Source organism: Patiria miniata, unplaced genomic scaffold (assembly GCF_015706575.1).
Source record: "Patiria miniata isolate m_02_andy unplaced genomic scaffold, ASM1570657v1 HiC_scaffold_5, whole genome shotgun sequence".
Lineage (NCBI taxonomy): Eukaryota > Metazoa > Echinodermata > Asteroidea > Valvatida > Asterinidae > Patiria > Patiria miniata.
Genome location: NW_024037072.1, coordinates 40,367,935 through 40,385,940, shown reverse-complemented (window position 1 = coordinate 40,385,940; position 18,006 = coordinate 40,367,935). Strand labels below are relative to the sequence as shown.

General features: G+C 41.7%; 2 protein-coding genes across 2 annotated transcripts in view; both read right to left on the bottom strand.

Annotated features, from left to right (window-relative positions):
* The window catches only part of LOC119741440 (xanthine dehydrogenase/oxidase-like), a 45,080-nt gene extending 42,219 nt beyond the window's left edge, over positions 1 to 2,861 (bottom strand). The window contains exon 1 of the mRNA XM_038217189.1: positions 2,799 to 2,861. Coding sequence (XP_038073117.1) covers positions 2,799 to 2,861 — 63 coding nt within the window. The remainder of the gene's footprint in view (positions 1 to 2,798) is intronic.
* Positions 2,862 to 9,880: 7,019 nt separating this feature from the next.
* The window catches only part of LOC119741439 (N-acetylgalactosaminyltransferase 7-like), a 36,045-nt gene continuing 27,919 nt past the window's right edge, over positions 9,881 to 18,006 (bottom strand). Inside the window, exons 5-10 of the mRNA XM_038217187.1 lie at positions 16,682 to 16,855; positions 15,933 to 16,050; positions 15,558 to 15,677; positions 14,464 to 14,682; positions 12,138 to 12,365; positions 9,881 to 10,135 (exon numbers count right to left, since the gene is read on the bottom strand). Coding sequence (XP_038073115.1) covers positions 9,998 to 10,135; positions 12,138 to 12,365; positions 14,464 to 14,682; positions 15,558 to 15,677; positions 15,933 to 16,050; positions 16,682 to 16,855 — 997 coding nt within the window. The 3' untranslated portion in view covers positions 9,881 to 9,997. The remainder of the gene's footprint in view (positions 10,136 to 12,137; positions 12,366 to 14,463; positions 14,683 to 15,557; positions 15,678 to 15,932; positions 16,051 to 16,681; positions 16,856 to 18,006) is intronic.

Sequence of the window (18,006 nt, the reverse complement as noted above, 5' to 3'; positions counted from 1 at the left end):
GACAAGGTGGGTACTATTTTGCTTTTTTGGTGTCCTCATGTACATTGGTGTCCTCCATAATTTGCCTTGGTGCTTTCGATCATTTGCCTTGGTGCAATTTCCCATTCCTTGGTGCTCTTTGGTAAAAAAAATTGAGGAGGTGCGGAAATAGAGGGCGCTGTTGGAGCTACCGCGGAACATTTTGGAAAAAAAAAAGATCGACGCGCATGATTAAAATCGACGCGCGCGCTGACCATTATTTGGCCTTATCGTCAGTCGTACGTAAAATACCGTCAGTATAATTATAAATTAATTACATATTGTAACGGCGCGATGGTACGGTCCCATTAATGTCCTAACCATCGTATTGAAATGATTGTAATTCCTCTTTTCTTGAAAATGACATCATACTAAGCGTAACGATTTTACATGATGCATGTTTATATTATTTTATATTTTTTTTAACTTGCATTCAAGTAGAATATTCCATGAGATATGTTGACAGTTTCATTTTTGAATGTTTGTAAACGGTGTTCATATAAGTCTCAGGGTTTACTTAAGCCTATAATAACACCTGTGTAGGCCTATATCAAAACGTAGAGCCAAGGATTCCAGCTCCCACAAGATTCCATAACAAACTGTTTTCATTATAGAAAGCGCAACGAATAAGGCCTACCATGAGAGGCTAAGTTCACCTCACCACTCAAAGCATGCAACATTTTATATGAAGAAGTGGGTTTTTTGTGCTCAGTCTGCAGATTCAACGTAAAATAAAATAGGGATCGATTTAAAATGATATTGTGTACTCCATATTTAAAGTCCACGTCCGTGCTATTGGGCTACTGCTTTACTATTACATATATATATTTGAGGCTCCAACAGACAAGGGTAAATAAAAAATAAATAATAAGCCAAGTGATCTGGACGCGGCTTAAAGGGAAGATACAACATTTGCAAACATCAAAAAACGAAATGATCAAATTATCACGAAATACCTTACTGGATTATTAGGGAATGACAGTCTAAAGCAACCTGTAAAGTTGTGGCTCCTGGTGTGCTGACATTTTCAAGAACAATAGTATTTTTCCAACACTGGTCGGCCGACCAGCGTTGGAGAAAACTGGCTTTTTTCCAAAAAGTGCTCCTAATTTTTCATATTTAGTTCGTCTGTATTTTCTATGCAATTGATTACACACCTGTGAAGAGGTACAAGCCTGCTAGACTGATTCTCTTATCTTACAATTCCCCAAAGTCTATAAATTGCTCCGTTTCATCGTAAGTGGGGTCAGGAAACCAGACTACAAGAATATGATTGGTTTCTTGGTTTTTCCAGCATCTACGAACCCTAAACGTGAAACAAGTCAGTGTAACAATATTTGCTATAACATACTAATCCTCCAAATCCATTTATTTCTAAAAATTGCAGCAAAAGCAAATGTTGTACATTCCCTTTTAGTCAACTTTGACTCGCAAAGGACCTCTTGACTTTTGATACTTTTATCGGTTATCTTTAACGCTGAAAAGGTCATGAATAACAACATGGACATAAAACAAGTTTAAAAGTCTAATCAAGATTGTACCCTACATCTGTATTGTTTGTCTTATCGTGAGCGTAATTATATCAATCCTGAACCTCAGACCTGTTCCTGTTTCGGTCTATAACAGTGGCATGTAGCCAGTCATTTTTTCAGGAGGTGGGGGGGGGGGGGGGGGTACAGTCACCAGCATTTTATGGGAGGGACACCAAGGTCGCATCTAGACTCATAGACTAGTTTCCCATATTTTCAGGGGGCCTACCGGCCAGCTGGTTTCTGCAAATTTGGTGCTCTTTCCCCCTTTTTTTGTCTCTTTTTATTTATATTTTCAAAAAAAGGGCCAAGGGAATTAGAAGCATCATTTTAACCTAGTCGTCTTAACTCATCTTCTGGTTTAATTGCAAAACAAAAACCAACACGTGTGGGGGGGGGGGGGGGCTGACATTCTTTCAGAGAAGACAAATCCTCATATATAAAACACAAAATCTGACATTTAAAATAATGGGTCGTATGTACAAAAACTAACAGTTGCCTTGACTACCAAGCATTTGTTTGTTTATGAATAAACTGAAGCAATAATGCTGTTATATTTCCATGCAAGGGTTAACTAAGGAGAAACTTTATCCAAAGGCAATCTGGGGACTGAACGAAATGAAATAATCGTCCAGTTTATGCGGTAATAATCATTTCAAACGTTTACTATAATATTTCAATACACACAAATACTTTTTATAGGCCTATTGAATTTTGGTAGGACTATACCGGCTGAAATATGTGTCTATATTGTTTATGCAACTGTGACTTCGTGTATACAGGACACACTGTGGAGCTTTTTCATGAAAGCATAAAGTTTCTGCATTTTGCAACTGTTGAGGATCAAATTAACCACTGTATATTGTATATGCATCACAATGATTATTAGTATAAGAAGCATTTGCTACCTGTTGTCTAGTGAATGCTGAACAGTAAAAGAAACTTTCAAGCATTTGCTTTTCCTTAGGGGCCTAATGCTTTTACTCATAAGTAAATGCTTTTTACTTTTGCCTAAACTTCCTAGCATTTGCTAGTATAGGTTTTCCCGGCTATTTTAACACTTGTATCACACAACCACCCTTTTGCATGGTTATTTCATCTGGTGGGCAATGTGCATTTCACATAAAAAGGTTTGTTCAAATAACCACACTCATGGTGATACAACCAGCTAGTTTTTCCGGGTCGCAAACATATCCCGTATACCCGCGCCATATCTAATGGTCCCTATATAAACCGGAGAAACCTGCCTACCTTTTTGCCATTACAAAAGAACACCAGCCTGTTGCCATCAGTTCCACTCAGTTTGGAGGCCATTTTTCGCGTTCTTCATTAGAAAACTACGTGGCCGTTTTTCTGTTAGCCTGGCCAACTATCGAGTCCCGTGCATGGAAATAGCTATCTTCTAAATAAATGTCTAGCTTGCACGCGATAAAGGTAGTCTTGGTTCGAGGCGTACCTAGGCCTATCTGAAATTTGTTACGCGATTCATTTCGGGATTCGACTTACTTGGAGCGCCACAGAAGTGTGCATAATAAGCATCCGTCAAAATTGTACCGTAATGGTTCTCGGAATTAACTTCCTGTTAAAAAAAAAACACTCCAGAGCTTATCACTCTGGTGACATATATTTCATCGATTAGTAAGACTTGTTTAAACACGATTTAGGAAAGAGTTCTACTGGGGGGGGGTGTTAAAATGCTGGGACTCGAACCAACAACATGCAGCATTGTGACCAGCGACTTAACAACCTCACCTGAAGCTACAAAATATCACTGAGTAGTAACCTGTAGTATGCATTTCTTTCCGTACAAGTGTGCACAACACATGCAGTATTCTGTAGTATTTGGTACTTGACCCCAAAGAGCCCTTTTTTTTTTAAAGTAGCAGGCCACAATGCTGCAATGATCTATGAAAATCTGAATTCGTACATTAAACTACATCTATATATATAAGAGAGAGTTTAACTCGGCCTCCAAGACGATGTTTGCTCATGAAAGGATCCGAGACCGCGGGCTCCCGCGGCGCCAGAATCGCTCCACGTCCGTGGAAAAATGCGGAGGGTGTCTTCCGCCGGGTCGGACACTTCGGGTCGTCCTGATTTTCCCGTACGGACCGGCGATCCTTTTCGTCTATTTTTCGTGACTGCATTTTGCGCAGGAATTTGCCGTCGTGTGCGCTTTCACGTTCACTGCCTGGCCGCCCCCTGTGCTGGCTTTTCTGCGAGTCTAGACTGTGCGAGGTCAGCGAGGTCAACGTAGGGGTTTCGTTTACGTGTTCTACTCAGCCGTACTGCCAAAGCGTTCACCAAATTGTGTTATTGGGTGACCTTGGTAAAATATTTTTTCTCCATGGTGCGTGGCCACCGAGTGCCCCTATTCTTTCATATGCTTCGCTTGCCGCCCCTGCGCCGAGTGCAACGAATACTCAGAAGGACTACACATTAAGTATGCCTTGCGCGGTCTGACCAATCGAAAGTCTACACTGCGTAGTATATCCGGGCTATGCAAAACTGTCGATGGCAACGCGTACTGCAGCCTGCTCCACACCCTGGAAACGAGGTTGGGCCTACGGTGCTCGCTATTTGCATGATTTGAAGCACAAGCATGTGAGTGACGTGTATAGTGCTCTGTTGCTTCCATCGTGTGTTAATACAGCTCCGTGCTTCCACCAAGGCTGAGCGTTGTGAGTTCGCTGCCCGCCACAGTGTTGCGTTATAATTTCGGGGGCCTGTCTGGGATCAACGAAGGATCGATGCATTGCTTCAAACATCGCGATCTTAAACGCAGTCACACAAAAAATCAACGAAAATGTGTCCGATCCGGCGGAAGACACCCTCCACATTTTTCCACGGACGTGGAGCGATTTTGGCGTCGCGAAAGACCGCGGTCTCAGATCGTTTCAGGAGCAAACATTTCTCGGAGGCCGAGTAAAATTTGCTCTTATATAGATGGTTGACCCAAGTTGAATAACAGTTGACTCGACAAGTTCCTCGCAGACAGTCTCGCAAATTGTAAGACGTTCAAGTTTACGTTTGTTGAAGAGTCCAATATACTGAAACCTAATTATGACCTTCTTAATCAGCCTTCGCCTGTGTACTACGGCAAGCCTTTCAAGTACGTTTTCTCACAAATGCCACTGCCTCACAAAATGCCAATTTAACAGACCAAAGGGAACATTTACAGACTGTTGCCATGGTACATAATTATCATGGGCGTCAATCGGTGGGGGACGGGGAACCCCTCCACCCTCCCCCCCCCCCATTTTAAAGCGGTGGAGACTTTTTTGGTCCCCCCCCCCCCCCACTTTTCTTCCCCGAATAAAAATTGTAGCTACTACATGTATAATGATTCCATTACTCAGAATAGCTGATTCAATGACACCAAACTCGAAAATGATGTTTAAAAGATGATCTTCGTTTTGCAAATGCGACTGCCTCACAAAAAGCCAATTTAACAGACCAACGGCAACATTTACAGACAGTTGCCATGGTACATAATTATCATGTGCGTAAATCGACGGGGGACAGGGGAAACCCCCCCCCCCCACACACACACACACACCCACACACACACCCATTTTGAGGGGGAACATTGTTTGGTCTCCCCCCCCCCCCCCACACACACACTTTTTCTTCCCCGAATAAAAATATTGTAGCCTACAATAATGATTCTAATGCTCAGAATACATGTAGCTGATTCAATTACTCAAAACTCCAAACTTTCACAGATGATCTTTTGCTCAAATTGGTTTTAGTGATAAGAAATTGCCTCAGATCACACAACAGAAATTAATATTCTTTAACTGCATGTCTCACCAACTATATCCCCCATTTACATTTAACTCCCCACATTTCCATCCCCAACACTACGCCCTACCCGATCTATGATCGGGTAAACCAGCTTGTGTATAATATTTACGCAAAAATTGCTTGCGGCTTACTCGACCACACGGCCACGGACTCGGTCTACGCAATACGGACGACGAGTCCACTTATACCAGTGGCGTAGCACGGTCACTTTTATTGGGGGGGGGGGGGATTTTTTTATGAAAAGGGCACTTGCACATCCGTGCTGAAATGTAGACACGTTTTTTTCCCCGGACAGTTTTTTTAGCCTCCGTAAAATCAAATGGGGGGGGGGGGGGGGGGGGGCTGGTACCATCTGTCGATGTGTCCCTAGGGTAGACATGAGTGAACCTGCTGTGCATTAATTTTTACCAGAATAAAATAACAAAGAATAGCCTGTCAGCATGAAGACTGATAGTGGACTCTGTCATAATTATTGACACAGAAATAATAGTTACCTTTCAGAGTCTGTATATTAAACCCTAACTTTCCCAAATCTTACAAAATCCTCTTTGCAATATGGAGGATCTTGCAGGATTGAGGCTATATGGCAAAAAGTGTGTGGCTGATTTTGGACAAGGGCGGAGCCAGAACACAATTTTTTTTGGGGGGCCAAAAAAAAAATTGGTCCCTCCCAATATGGGTCCAAAAAATTACGGCGTGGGGTTCGGGGCCCAGGGCCCCGAAATTTTTTTTGATTCTAGATGCTCTGTGGTGCGATCTGAGGCAATTTCTGACCACTTTAACCAATGTTTTTTTTGGAGGACAAGATGGTGGTGTACTCATTGCCTGCCTTTATTGCGATGTCACATTAAAAAAAAAAAATTGGTCTCGTTTTTTTTTTGGGGGGGGGGGTGGGGCCATGGCCCCCTTTGGCCCCCCCCCCCCTGGATCCGCCCTTGATTTTGGACGATGCACTGTGTCAACGTCTTGGGCCGGACCTTGTGTTGTTTATGCTCAGCCGTGCATGAATTTAGGTCTAGATCATACTTGAAATCCTCCGCACTGCTCCAGGATGTCACTGGCTCTGCCTCAACATAATGACAGCGATTGCTGGAGGATTTTGCAGGATTGAGGCTGTAGGCAATTTATATATGGAGGCAGTTGGAGGATTTTGAGGAGGCAGTTTGAGGATTTCGAGGTTGCATCCTAGCAAAATGCCTAGGGAGTTAGGGTTAAAGTCTGTTCGATAAAAGAATATTCTTTGAGACACCTGTAACGCATAAGCTGTATTGTCGGCGACTAGCGGTGTAATTAGGGTTAAGCTTCTAGGGCCACCTAGATATGGGTGAACCAGTTTTTCAAGGGGGGCCCTGAGGGCAACTGGTATATTGCAATTCAAGATTTCAAATGGGGAGGGGCACGGACCTCTAACAGGGGGAGGGGGCACGTGCTACTGCATGAGGGAAACAAGCACGCATCTTCGCTAGCAAGAGAAGTCTAATACTCGAGTACGTACGTCGTAAGATAGACGGTAACCTGGCAAACTGAGTTCACATCCTTGCTATTTTTACCTCTTTTAGATTAATTATTCATGAACACTTCCAAATGACATAGTTTCTGACGAATCAGATCACTCTTTACAAAAACTGTTCCAAATAAAATGGCATCGCGCTGTGCCGTCCTGAAAATCGCTCTCCTATTGGCCAACAAAGTTTATCCTGCATTTCTAATCTGAATATTCAGCGCGTAGGAAAACGTCACGAAGTCTTCGCAGAGAATCTGATTGGCTGACGATGAGTGTCATAATAGTAAAGATGCGGACTCGGTTTGTTAGGCGTCTTACAACGTAAGACTGCCCTGGCTTGCGGGGATGGGGACATAACAAAACCTGCATGTTGTACAAGTGTGCTTTATAGTTAACGCGCGAACCAGTTACAGGAAGTTTACATTTACGTAACATTTTACCTGATTTTAAATTTGTTATGCCGTGGAATTGTTTTGCTGTATGTCCTTGAAAAATATCTGGGCTTTCCATGAAATCAGCCACAGGTAACACCATAACAAGAAGGAAACAATAATATCTGAAGTACAAGTTCCATTTATTGCACATAAGGATTTGCTCCACACTCAATTTGAAGATGTATAAAAGGATGTCGAGAAAACGAAGCAAAAACTGGAAAACCTTGCATATCTCTCTGTAATTGTTTTGTAATTGCTTAATATTCATAAGTCGTTCATTGCGCGTTCGCGCGTGCTATTCACAATGTTTTCAGGCCAACGTACATTTTGCACGTGGGCGTACTTACTTTCGTTTACACGTTGTGATTGCAAATCATGAAATCTCGCAAATGTCTTCATTTTTCAACCGGCGATTTCGACCAAACATTAGAAGTCTCCTGCACGTGTTTCACATGAAAATGAAGCGTATACTTTCCTCTATCTACTAAGCCTTGCCATTTGTTTCGGCCTTTTTAAAGAATCGAATGTACACCTAAAAACTATCGGCCCTCGAGTTTGTTGATAAAAAATATGATTTTGTTTGACAGGCCATAACAACACTTTATATTTGTCAAAAGCAGTTATTTTTGTTATCACAATAAAGCACACGATTTCAACTTTTCACTTATTTAGCCATCTTGGCCAAACAGTGCATGTATCGAGGCACTTTTTGTGTTTTTCTGTAGTCTCGAATAAATCTCGTAAAATCTCGCGTACGCTTTTGGGCCATGCGTGCTTAACCTCGGGACGAGAAACTTAGGTCAAACAGGGCTGTGTGCGTGACGCGGCTACTGACTGATATGGTGTCTTCTCATGCATCTCGTCTCCACAATGGGCCGGATGAAGCCAATTCATAATTATACGATTCAATCGTATACGGTATCTCTGCTGGGCTCAGTCGGTCACTCAGTCAGTGAAATAGGTACGAAGAGGTCACTAGACTGGCCCTCTCAGTCCTCGAGACCAGCACAATTCCAAACATTACACCCTATTACGTGCATGACAATTAGGTCCTTTACGTAATTCTGTTGACGCAGATTTCATTCGCTTTCCAAAAGATTTTTTTTCGTCTTTCTTCCTTTTATTAAGTCCACATTTGTGTTATCTTGCGTTTTCCTTATATGCACCGTAGTGTTGTCCAAAACGGTAAAAATCGTGTCACGTGACTGCACAAAGAACGTTGATGACCACGCAAGGGCGGATCCAGAACACAATTTTTTTTGGGGGGGCCAAAAACATTTTTGGTCCCCCCAAAAAGTGGGTCAAAAAAATTACAGCGTGGGGTTCGGGGCCCGCTTAAGGGCCCCGAATTTTTTTTTGATTCTAGATGCTCTGTGGTGCGATCTGAGGCAATTTCTGACCACTTTAACCAATGTTTTTTTTTAAGGAAAAGATGGTGGTGTACTCATTGCCTGCCTTTATTGCGATGTTAAAAAGTGGGTCAAAAAAATTACGGCGTGGGGTTCGGGGCCCGCTTAAGGGCCCCGAAAAAATTTTGGATGCTAGATGTTCTGTGGTGCGATCCGAGGCAATTTCTGACCACTTTAACCAATGTTTTTTGGTTTGAGGAAAAGATGGTGGTGTACTCATTGCCTGCCGTTATTGCGATGTCACATAAAAAAAAAAAATTGATTTCGTTTTGGGGGGGGGCCATGGCCCCCTTTGGCCCCCCCCCCCCTCTGGATCCGCCCTTGTGACCACGTTTAAATGTTATCACGCGTTTTGATTTTTTCTTTGTAATTTTATTGCCAATTACAAATTTCCTTTTTCGATAATTTTATCCGCATAAGTTGATTTGTATTTATGTTTTGTGTGTCTGTATTAGTTGGTTTTATACGTTTATATTACTTTTTAAATTAATGAAATTTATTCTAAATATTTATTCAAGCCCCTTAGAGAAGACCAAATTTTCAACGTATGTTTAAAAATCTCACAATGATTTGAATGTATATGTTGTACACCTGTGTTAGTTTGTTATATACGTTTATAATGAATTTTAATTTAAGTTGTGTAGGGCCCTTGAGAATTTGTTTTCAAACTTATTATTGAATAATACAGCAAACAAATAAATAACTATATTTCATAAAAATGCCACACAATTTTAAGTGTATTTTATACTGTTGCTACTCGTGCGAACCGTTGTTAAATGATAATGTAATTTATGTCATCCTTTGTTTAAACCAAGAATAACGCAGCACCAGACTTTCCCCTCCAAAAAGCAGCTTATAAAATTGTAAACTATATACTTTGGTTTTTAAAAAAGACAACTCGCCAACTCGGCGTGAAATACGCAATGTACTGATCAGTTTAAGGCGATGCTCCGCAATTTTTTTAATGGGCCTTATGCACGAGTCGGCCATATTGAATTGAAAGTGAGGTTAAATCTTAATTTTTGGAACTTGCGAAGAGAAATTTGGGCAAGTTAATTTCTAATTAATTCCAGTCTGCTTCAATGAATAATTAAAAAAAAAGAAAATTAAACATTCCCTAATGTTCAAAGCCAGATTTAAAAAAATGACAGTAAAATAAGGCTTTATTGTGCCTGCATAAATAGTCTGGCGCCATGCCATTCAACAGTTAACAATTAATGAAACACATTCAGGGAACTCGACAAAAATGGACAACTCGTGCATGAGGCCCATTGCTCGGGTGAACTAAGTTCTGTGTCATCTGGGCGTTGGCGGCGCTATTTGAAATTTTTGCGCTGATAAATTAATATCACAGTCTTTGAGAGTGACTTCAAAAGTTCCCATGTCGAGGTGGATACAGTTGGGTGTGTTCATCTCCCGGATTTGGCCAGTCCCCTGCAGAGAGATAAACAAAATTGAGAAAAAAATGTTGTTTGGTTGCGTTATGGTTTTTGTGCATTTTTGAGTTTCAAGCAACAACATTGCTCAAATCTTAAGTAGGGCGCATAACAACTAAGTTGTTTAAGTTTCAGCTCAGTGGATACTACAGTCAACTCTCGTTATAGTACAAACACTGTTAATGCAAATTCAGGTTATAGCAAACATATAGCCTTAGTACCGATGTTGCATTTTTGTGTACAAAGAATGGGACTGTTGCTCCTCATAATACAGAATTCTGATATAACAAACATTTTGGCTAGGTCGGACGAGTTTGTATTAACGAGAGTCGTTTTGAGAAACTCGAAGAAAACGTATTCCACTTTTTGGGGATCTTGCAACTGGATTCTGTTGCTAATATATTGCGCTCGTGGGCAGACCTTCCGACACCACCTTCAATTGGATGTTGTTTTCCAAATGATTCCACTTCAGGCGGAATCATCTCACACAGGGTAGGTCCTATTTGGTACCAGTCCTATCTTCACTTTGAGTAAGGATTTTCTCGTTAAATCGGTACGGTACGTTTTTGCAAATGTTCTTACTTGCTTTTAAAGTAATACAATTTAATTCGGTACTGCCATCATTACCGAATATGTTTGTGGATCATGAGAACAAATATCATTTTCATAAAGTTGTCTGATTCAATCAAAGAGGATTATTTGTCTGGCCCTATGACGTGAACCGATCGAACCAAATGGACGGGGCAAATATGTTTAAAGTGGTATTATGGGTGCAGACCAGTAAATCGGTCCGAAATTGCCTGCGCCGGCCAAATCACGATTTGCATGCCCTCAAAATCTTCGGTATTTGAGCATGCTGTGGGCCATGAACTTGAGGGTTTGTAAAAAATATGGGTGGAAGCCGTGCACAGGACTGGGAGCTTGCAGTTCTGTGTAATTTTGATGTAATTTGGACCCTAAAAGCGCTCTATTTTGCAATGGAGTGTAGGCATCGTTTTTCAAAATGGCGATGGGCTTCAGGACTATTTTCAGGGGTGATCATCTTCAGATGGAAATTTCTCCTAAAAGTCATCAGTTGACCCCCCGAAAATTGAAAAGAAAATGAAAGATGATGACATAAGCTTTAATTTGATGTGTGTCTCGAACACCTTGGAGAGTTGTGAGTATTTTTCCCAAATTTTTGAAGTGGGAGCATTTACCATTGGGGTCTATGGAAGTTTATTTACTGGTCTGCTACCTATATAGGGCATTACTTGAAACAAGCTATTCGTAATGCAGTGCGCCACCAGCGTTTGCTTCGAAGATGCCACTTTTAAGGTCGACATGCTGCTTCGCTCGTCCCCACCGCCCTAACCAAGGGCGCTCAGTATGGGGGCTAATCGCTTTGAGCTGTCATTTGACGATTTTTCACCTGATGACCCGGGGTCTACGCATTCTCAGCTCTCATTGGACAAACTGTTTGCCCGCTGACGCACACGCAGGTCAGCTCGTCCGTGTGTGCATGACACTTTCATACGGATGTACATGAATGTACGATGTCGAGCAAGTGTCCTACCGTGACCTGTGCTTCCTTCATAAGATTTTGTGAAGGAACTTAGCCCCCCCCCCCCCATGGTTAGGGCGGTGCCTCCATGCTGGGACGAAGGAATACATCCTGCTTGTATAATACACCTTGTGCATAGTAGCCATCTTAGAAGGCAAGGCACTTGTTTTGCTGGGATATGCATCGGAGTGAACCGTTTGTGCATTCAATTAAAATAACAAAAGATGTCTTCTAAGATGGCCGCGACTCATAAAGGTCTATTGTGTTCAAGGAGTACCACGCAAACACAAATTCAATCTTGAAACCTCGTAATTAATATCCTGATGCCAAACTTAAAAGGAATGTCAGGATGTTGACTTTCCCCCATAATTCATTGCGAAAGAACTGCGTCTCCGGCGGAACCTATTGGTGGCGCACTTCATTGGAAATCACTGGTATTTTCCATTATCATATTTACCTCGTCAAACTCCCAAATTGTTGTTTTGCCCACGTGACCGCAGTCCCTGATTATGACTCGGTCCCCGGCTGGTACGAGGCAGTAACCGTGAAAGGCTAACTCCCCGGCAACGTTCAGACGAAATAGCTGGTTCCCGCCCAAACCATGGCAACGGGACGCGCCTATTCTGCCGTCCGTTTCGTCCCGGCCCATGGTGTCCAGACAGATGTCGCTATACAACCCTCGTATCTAGGATAGATCAAAAACCAAGTGTTATAACAACCCAATTCAACAAAAAAATTATTTCTCTTGGAAGTTGGGAGTTAGTGGAAAGACCGGAAGTGCCGACAGCAATGCAGCTAGGGAGGGAAGATCCCCGAGGCCAAAGCGCTTAACCCTAGTAGGCCATGGGCCAAAATCTGTATCAGGTTTAGAAGTTGAGGTTCGTCTTAACTTTTGGTGACAGCTTGCAATAAGGCCAACTTTACTAATTCGATAGTGCTGAATCTGAATCTGGCTGTTGACATTGGCTCAAACTGCACATTAACGTTATGACGACATTTTTTCCTCAATATTTTGCCCATTTTTGGTCACAAATAGTATTTTTTCCATAACCTCTATGTTTTAAGTTCAAATGCTTTCAAATTTGACACAACAGATAAATAGGAAGTCGGCATGAGTAATATAAGTCATTATTTAACGCGCAACACGGTGCTTAATTATTTTTTTGTAGAATGGATCCTTTCAAACATGAGCATGATGAGATTTTCGACGTGGCGTTATAAGGATTTATACTAAATTTACGTACATCTGTCGTCCCTTTACAACACAAATCAATCACAAGTAAATCACAAATCATTCAGTTTCAAGTGAATGAGTGTCACACTATTATTTTCTCCATTTCTGTACCCAGAATACATGTTTTGGGGGCGTAAAACTGGGATTCCAGAATCCAAATCGAAAAGGCATCGCGCAATTTTGAAAAAAAGAATCGTTTGCCCGTCCCATGTTGGGGGTAGCTGCAGGTTGGTAGAATAGAGAGGCGGGGAGAATCCAAGAACCTGGGCTTGTTGTAACAGCATTTCCTCTGTGCGCATCCAATAAAGATGTTGATGCAGAGCAACCCAGAAAGCGGCTCTCAATGGCCATGGTGTTTATCTCTACCATTCGGCGTAAGAATCGAAGTTTCTCCTTCCCAGTGATTGCATCAAACATCAACAATGCAGCATTCTACATAACGCATTGAATGGTTTTCCCTCCACTGTTGTATATATTTAATTGTGAATTGAAATTGCATATGTTGGTTTTCTCGACCTGTAGCCCTGTCGTTTTTGCAAACTCTTAATTAAGGATACTGATAGGTAAAATCAAAAGCGATGAAGCAAAGCCTACATCAGCTTTGCTTATTATATAGTAATATCGTTCATTCTAATATAACCATGTGCAATCGTCTTATGATGACGTCATTTAATGGACCTTTTAGGAATTTTGTTAGTTACATTTTGATACCCTGTTTGCTACTAAAGACTCTATCGTCCAAGATTGACAACAGTTTGCAGTTTGAAAAGTTGCATCATTTTTCATAAACCGTTGTCAATGTTGGACGATTTACAGTCTTTGGCAGAAAATGGAGTATCAAAATGTAGCTAACAACATTCCCCAAAGATCTGTATAAATGACAACATCATAAGACAATCAGATTCAAAATTATGACCCCTCCATTGAGACTTTTTTCTGCGGTTTTTATTAAGATATACATGTACATAGCGCTCATGGCGCTACAAAAAGGCAGCTATACAGGGCGAGTCAAAAAAAAAAGAAACCCAAATGTCGGGACTATTGTTTTATTGAAGTTCTGCATGCAGCCCTTTCAAAATCTAGGACATGAAAGCCCAATTCAAAAGCTTTTTTTTAGTACAAGAATCATTCAAATCACTCATGTACTTGTCAAGTTACGGAATTTTAAACACAACCACCGTTTTAAAGTTCTGTCCACGGATCCCCAAAAAGGTGTGCGTTCTTTCAGCAAAACGAAAACAATTCACACACATCCCTGTGTGATTTGTTTTCGTTTTGCTGAAAGAACACTGAACTTTTTTGTGATCCATGGACAGAACCTTAAAACAGTGGTTGTGTAACTTGAAAAGTACATGAGTGATTTGAATGATTCTTGTACTAAAAGAAAGCTTATGAATGGTGCTTTCATATCCTAGATTTTGAAAGTGCTACACGCAGAACTTCACTAAAACAATGATCCCAACATTTCGGGGGTTTTTTCTACTCACCCTGTATATCCCCCAGTTGCAATATAAACAGAGAAAGAGACATAAGCCAAAGATCCGAGTACCTCTCCCCAGAGTCTGTTGACAGGTGGTAGAGGGAACCTCTCCAGTGTATCAAACGCCACTTCCTTCATGAACCAATCGAAGGACTTAGGACAGTGCCGGCGCCTGAAGTTGACCTGCTCCGTGATGTTACCGTACGGCTTGCCCCGCAGCTCTGGCTGGTTGGCGTAGAAAAAGTCCTCGTACTCGTCCAGCCACACTGCTGCTACTCGCATGTAGTTCTGACAACCGATCACAACACAAAAATAACAAACTTTTAAAATCAGTACTGATTTTTAAAGGTCCATGAAATAATTTTTTTTTAGGAACACATTTTGTGCATCTTTTTACTCCTCTTAAATGTATAAAACTACTTGACATCCCTTTTTGTTTTTTGTTTTTAATATGCATTTCAAATTGTCAATGCTTTTCCGGACAACTGAGAGCGCTGTTGCTGTGATGTCATTTCAGGAAGACACTGTTTAGTTCAGGGGTTTTCTGTTAAAATTTTGGGAGCCCAAAAATGTGCTCATTGAAACCATCTGTGAGAAGTGTTTGCCTCATGGGCTTACTGCCATGCACGTACTGACACAACAAAGAATCACCACAGAAAAGAAAACTTACGACAGCAAAATATCCAAAATACTGGCAACTTTTGGTGCTGAAAAATCTGTAACCCTGAGGTTTCTGCCTGAAATGACATCACACTTTTGCTCATGAATATGAAAACTGTCATCAGCATAAAACCAAAAAAGTTAAAAGTGGCAAAACAAAAATTGAAAATAAGGTTAAATGGGACACAAAGGTGCATTTTCAAGAACTGTATTAACAAAAATTCATTACATGGGCCCTTTAAGGTAACAATTACAGCATGCCATTTGGGGAACAAAAATAAATGGATGTAAATCAATTACGTTCACATGAGAACCCTTGGTTTAAAGGCTTCAAGATCCAAATTCGAACGTGGATTAGCCTAAGGAAAATATTGGAAAGGAATATTAGGAAATGGCACAAAGGACCGATTCTGTACAGGGACGTGATGATTAATCGCCCCCATCTATCAACCAAAATGTGTGATTACAGCTTGGTTGTATTGTTACTATCTTTATGCACTTACCGTTCGCACTACTGAGACACCAGTCCCTAGATCAGGGTACGTGTAAGGCACACCCTTCCTGTAGATATGCCCAACTCGCGAGCAGGGGACAAACTTTAGTTTACCACCACACATCCAAATCTGCAGCGAGAAAAATGTTATCTGCCATTGAAACTGGCCTAGATAATAATTCTAATTTCCAATTCTAATTTCTAAAATCGGGGGTTATCTTCACGAAAACGTTTTCGGGTTTTATATCATTGCAAGATGTTTTTATTTTACCCAAATTAAAACCCCTTTGCATTTCAGAACAGAACTTTCCTGAGTCTGCCTTAATCTACAAGTTTTAAAGCATTAACCCTACAAGAGTTTGGCAGGTCTGATTTTAGGACTTACTTTGAAAGAAATCTCGAAGTTTTCACCTCCCCAGATCTGAAGGCCCGGATCGTAACCTCCGAGCTCGAAGAAGTAGGACCGGTCAATGGCGAATAGTCCTCCCGCCATCACGGGAGAGCTACATGGATGAACAGGGAAGAACGAAAATATTATACACGAATCGACTGCCGACTCGAAACCCACTCCGCCCCATCGTGGTTGCATTGACATCACACTAGTGATTTCATGAAGAATTGTTAAAGAGCATCTCCAGCAAGAAAAAAAACTAAGTAATGCCAAATTATCGTTAAAATGCAGATTTTTTGGTGCCTTTATCAATGGGCGCAAGTTCGCATTTTCCTAAAACTACCATCGTAAGCATAATTTACTGATATGGCTGCGAAGTTCCATTGAAATGTTACCAAAAAAATCCTTTGGGTGTACCATATCGGTTCTCCAGCCATATGGAGTACCGAAGTGTGACGTCACGGTCTGAATCACGCGCTAATGTCTTTCACACACATTTTGAGCGCGTGACGTATACACTTCGGGTCTCCATACGCTATCAATATCAAACTACTAAAGGGCCGCGAAAGTGCAGACCAATAGTGTCGGCCCACAGCAGCTGGTTATACGCAAACACTCAAGGCTTGTGTGCACCTCTGAAAATCTTCAAAAGTGCGTTATATGCATGGACGGGAGCGTCATAGCACCTCAATAAAGGTTAATAATTGTGGTACCCGGATTAGTCTGCAAGAAGGGTAACTCACTCATACGTCTGGCTGCTGTACTTCATTCCCAGACGCTCTTTGCTGTAGTCGACATGAATCCGTTTATACCAGAATTCCCAGTCGAATGCGCCTCGACACAGCCCATCAATCTGAGGACCGTAGGCGAATGTGTCTGCTTCGATAGCGTCTACGGTGGGGCATACAACTACCTTCCTGACCAATCAAAACACATCCAATCAAATCCAATCAAACCAATATTCAAATTTTATCGAATCAGCTAATACAAAAAAGACTCATTTGTAAATTTTACTCTCCAATTGCCGTCTTTTAAAACTAATACTATATAATTATGGATTATCTTGGATAGATGCCGGGTTAAAATTTATTCGAATGCGCATTCGACGAAATTCGTAAACGGTAAAAATGTGTTCCACCTTTTAGAAATCGCAAAGCCAGTATCCTACTTGTCGTGCAATTCGTTGAAGGTAAGTGCAGGCCCGGATTATAGGCACAGTAGCACAGTGCATATAGGGCCTACGCAAATACCGGAGTGTGTCATAAAACACATATAGGCCTTCCCGCACACACACCCAGAGAAAAGCTTTTAAAAAGTGTTAGGGTCTCTCTCAGAATTTTCGATTTCACCAACTGACGCTGTACAGCATGCATGTAGGCCCCTACGTATTACCGTGCCAACCATGGGCGTCGGTCGGTGGGGACGGGGACGTGTCGTTTCCCCCAAACTATTTTCTTCCCCGAATAAAACAATTACAGGCTGCATTAATTTGATTATATAGCCCGGAATAGCTGATTCAATGACCCCCAAACTCGAAAATGATGTTTAACTGATGATCTTTTGCTTAAAAAAAATGGTTAAAGTGGTCAGAAATTGCCTCAGATCGCACCACAGAGCGTCTAGAATCCAAACATTTTTCAGGGCCCTTAAGCGGGCCCCGAACCCCACGCCGTTTAAGCTTCGCACTCGCATTAGTTCTGATCGAGATACACAAGTCGTGTAAGTACCAGCCCCGCCCCCCCCCCCCACACTTTTGAGAAGCCATTGACACCCTTGGTGCCAATCGGATTTTAGTGCTATAGGACCTATACCATGCCAGTTTGCCCTGGCTTGAGTTGTACAGTGCTTTGTACTTTTAATTTAATAATAAGTTTAATAGCATCAACATGATATGAATGTGGTGCCGGTACCTAGGGTGGAGTAGGGCCTACGGAGCACTGGTGCCTAGGGCCAACGAAACACTTAATCCGGGCCTGGTTAAGTGAGTTCCACTTTTTTGAATTCGCAACGAACGCACTTGCCGTGAAGTCACAAATTCGCATTCACTTTCGCGCCGGTAAGGCCTACA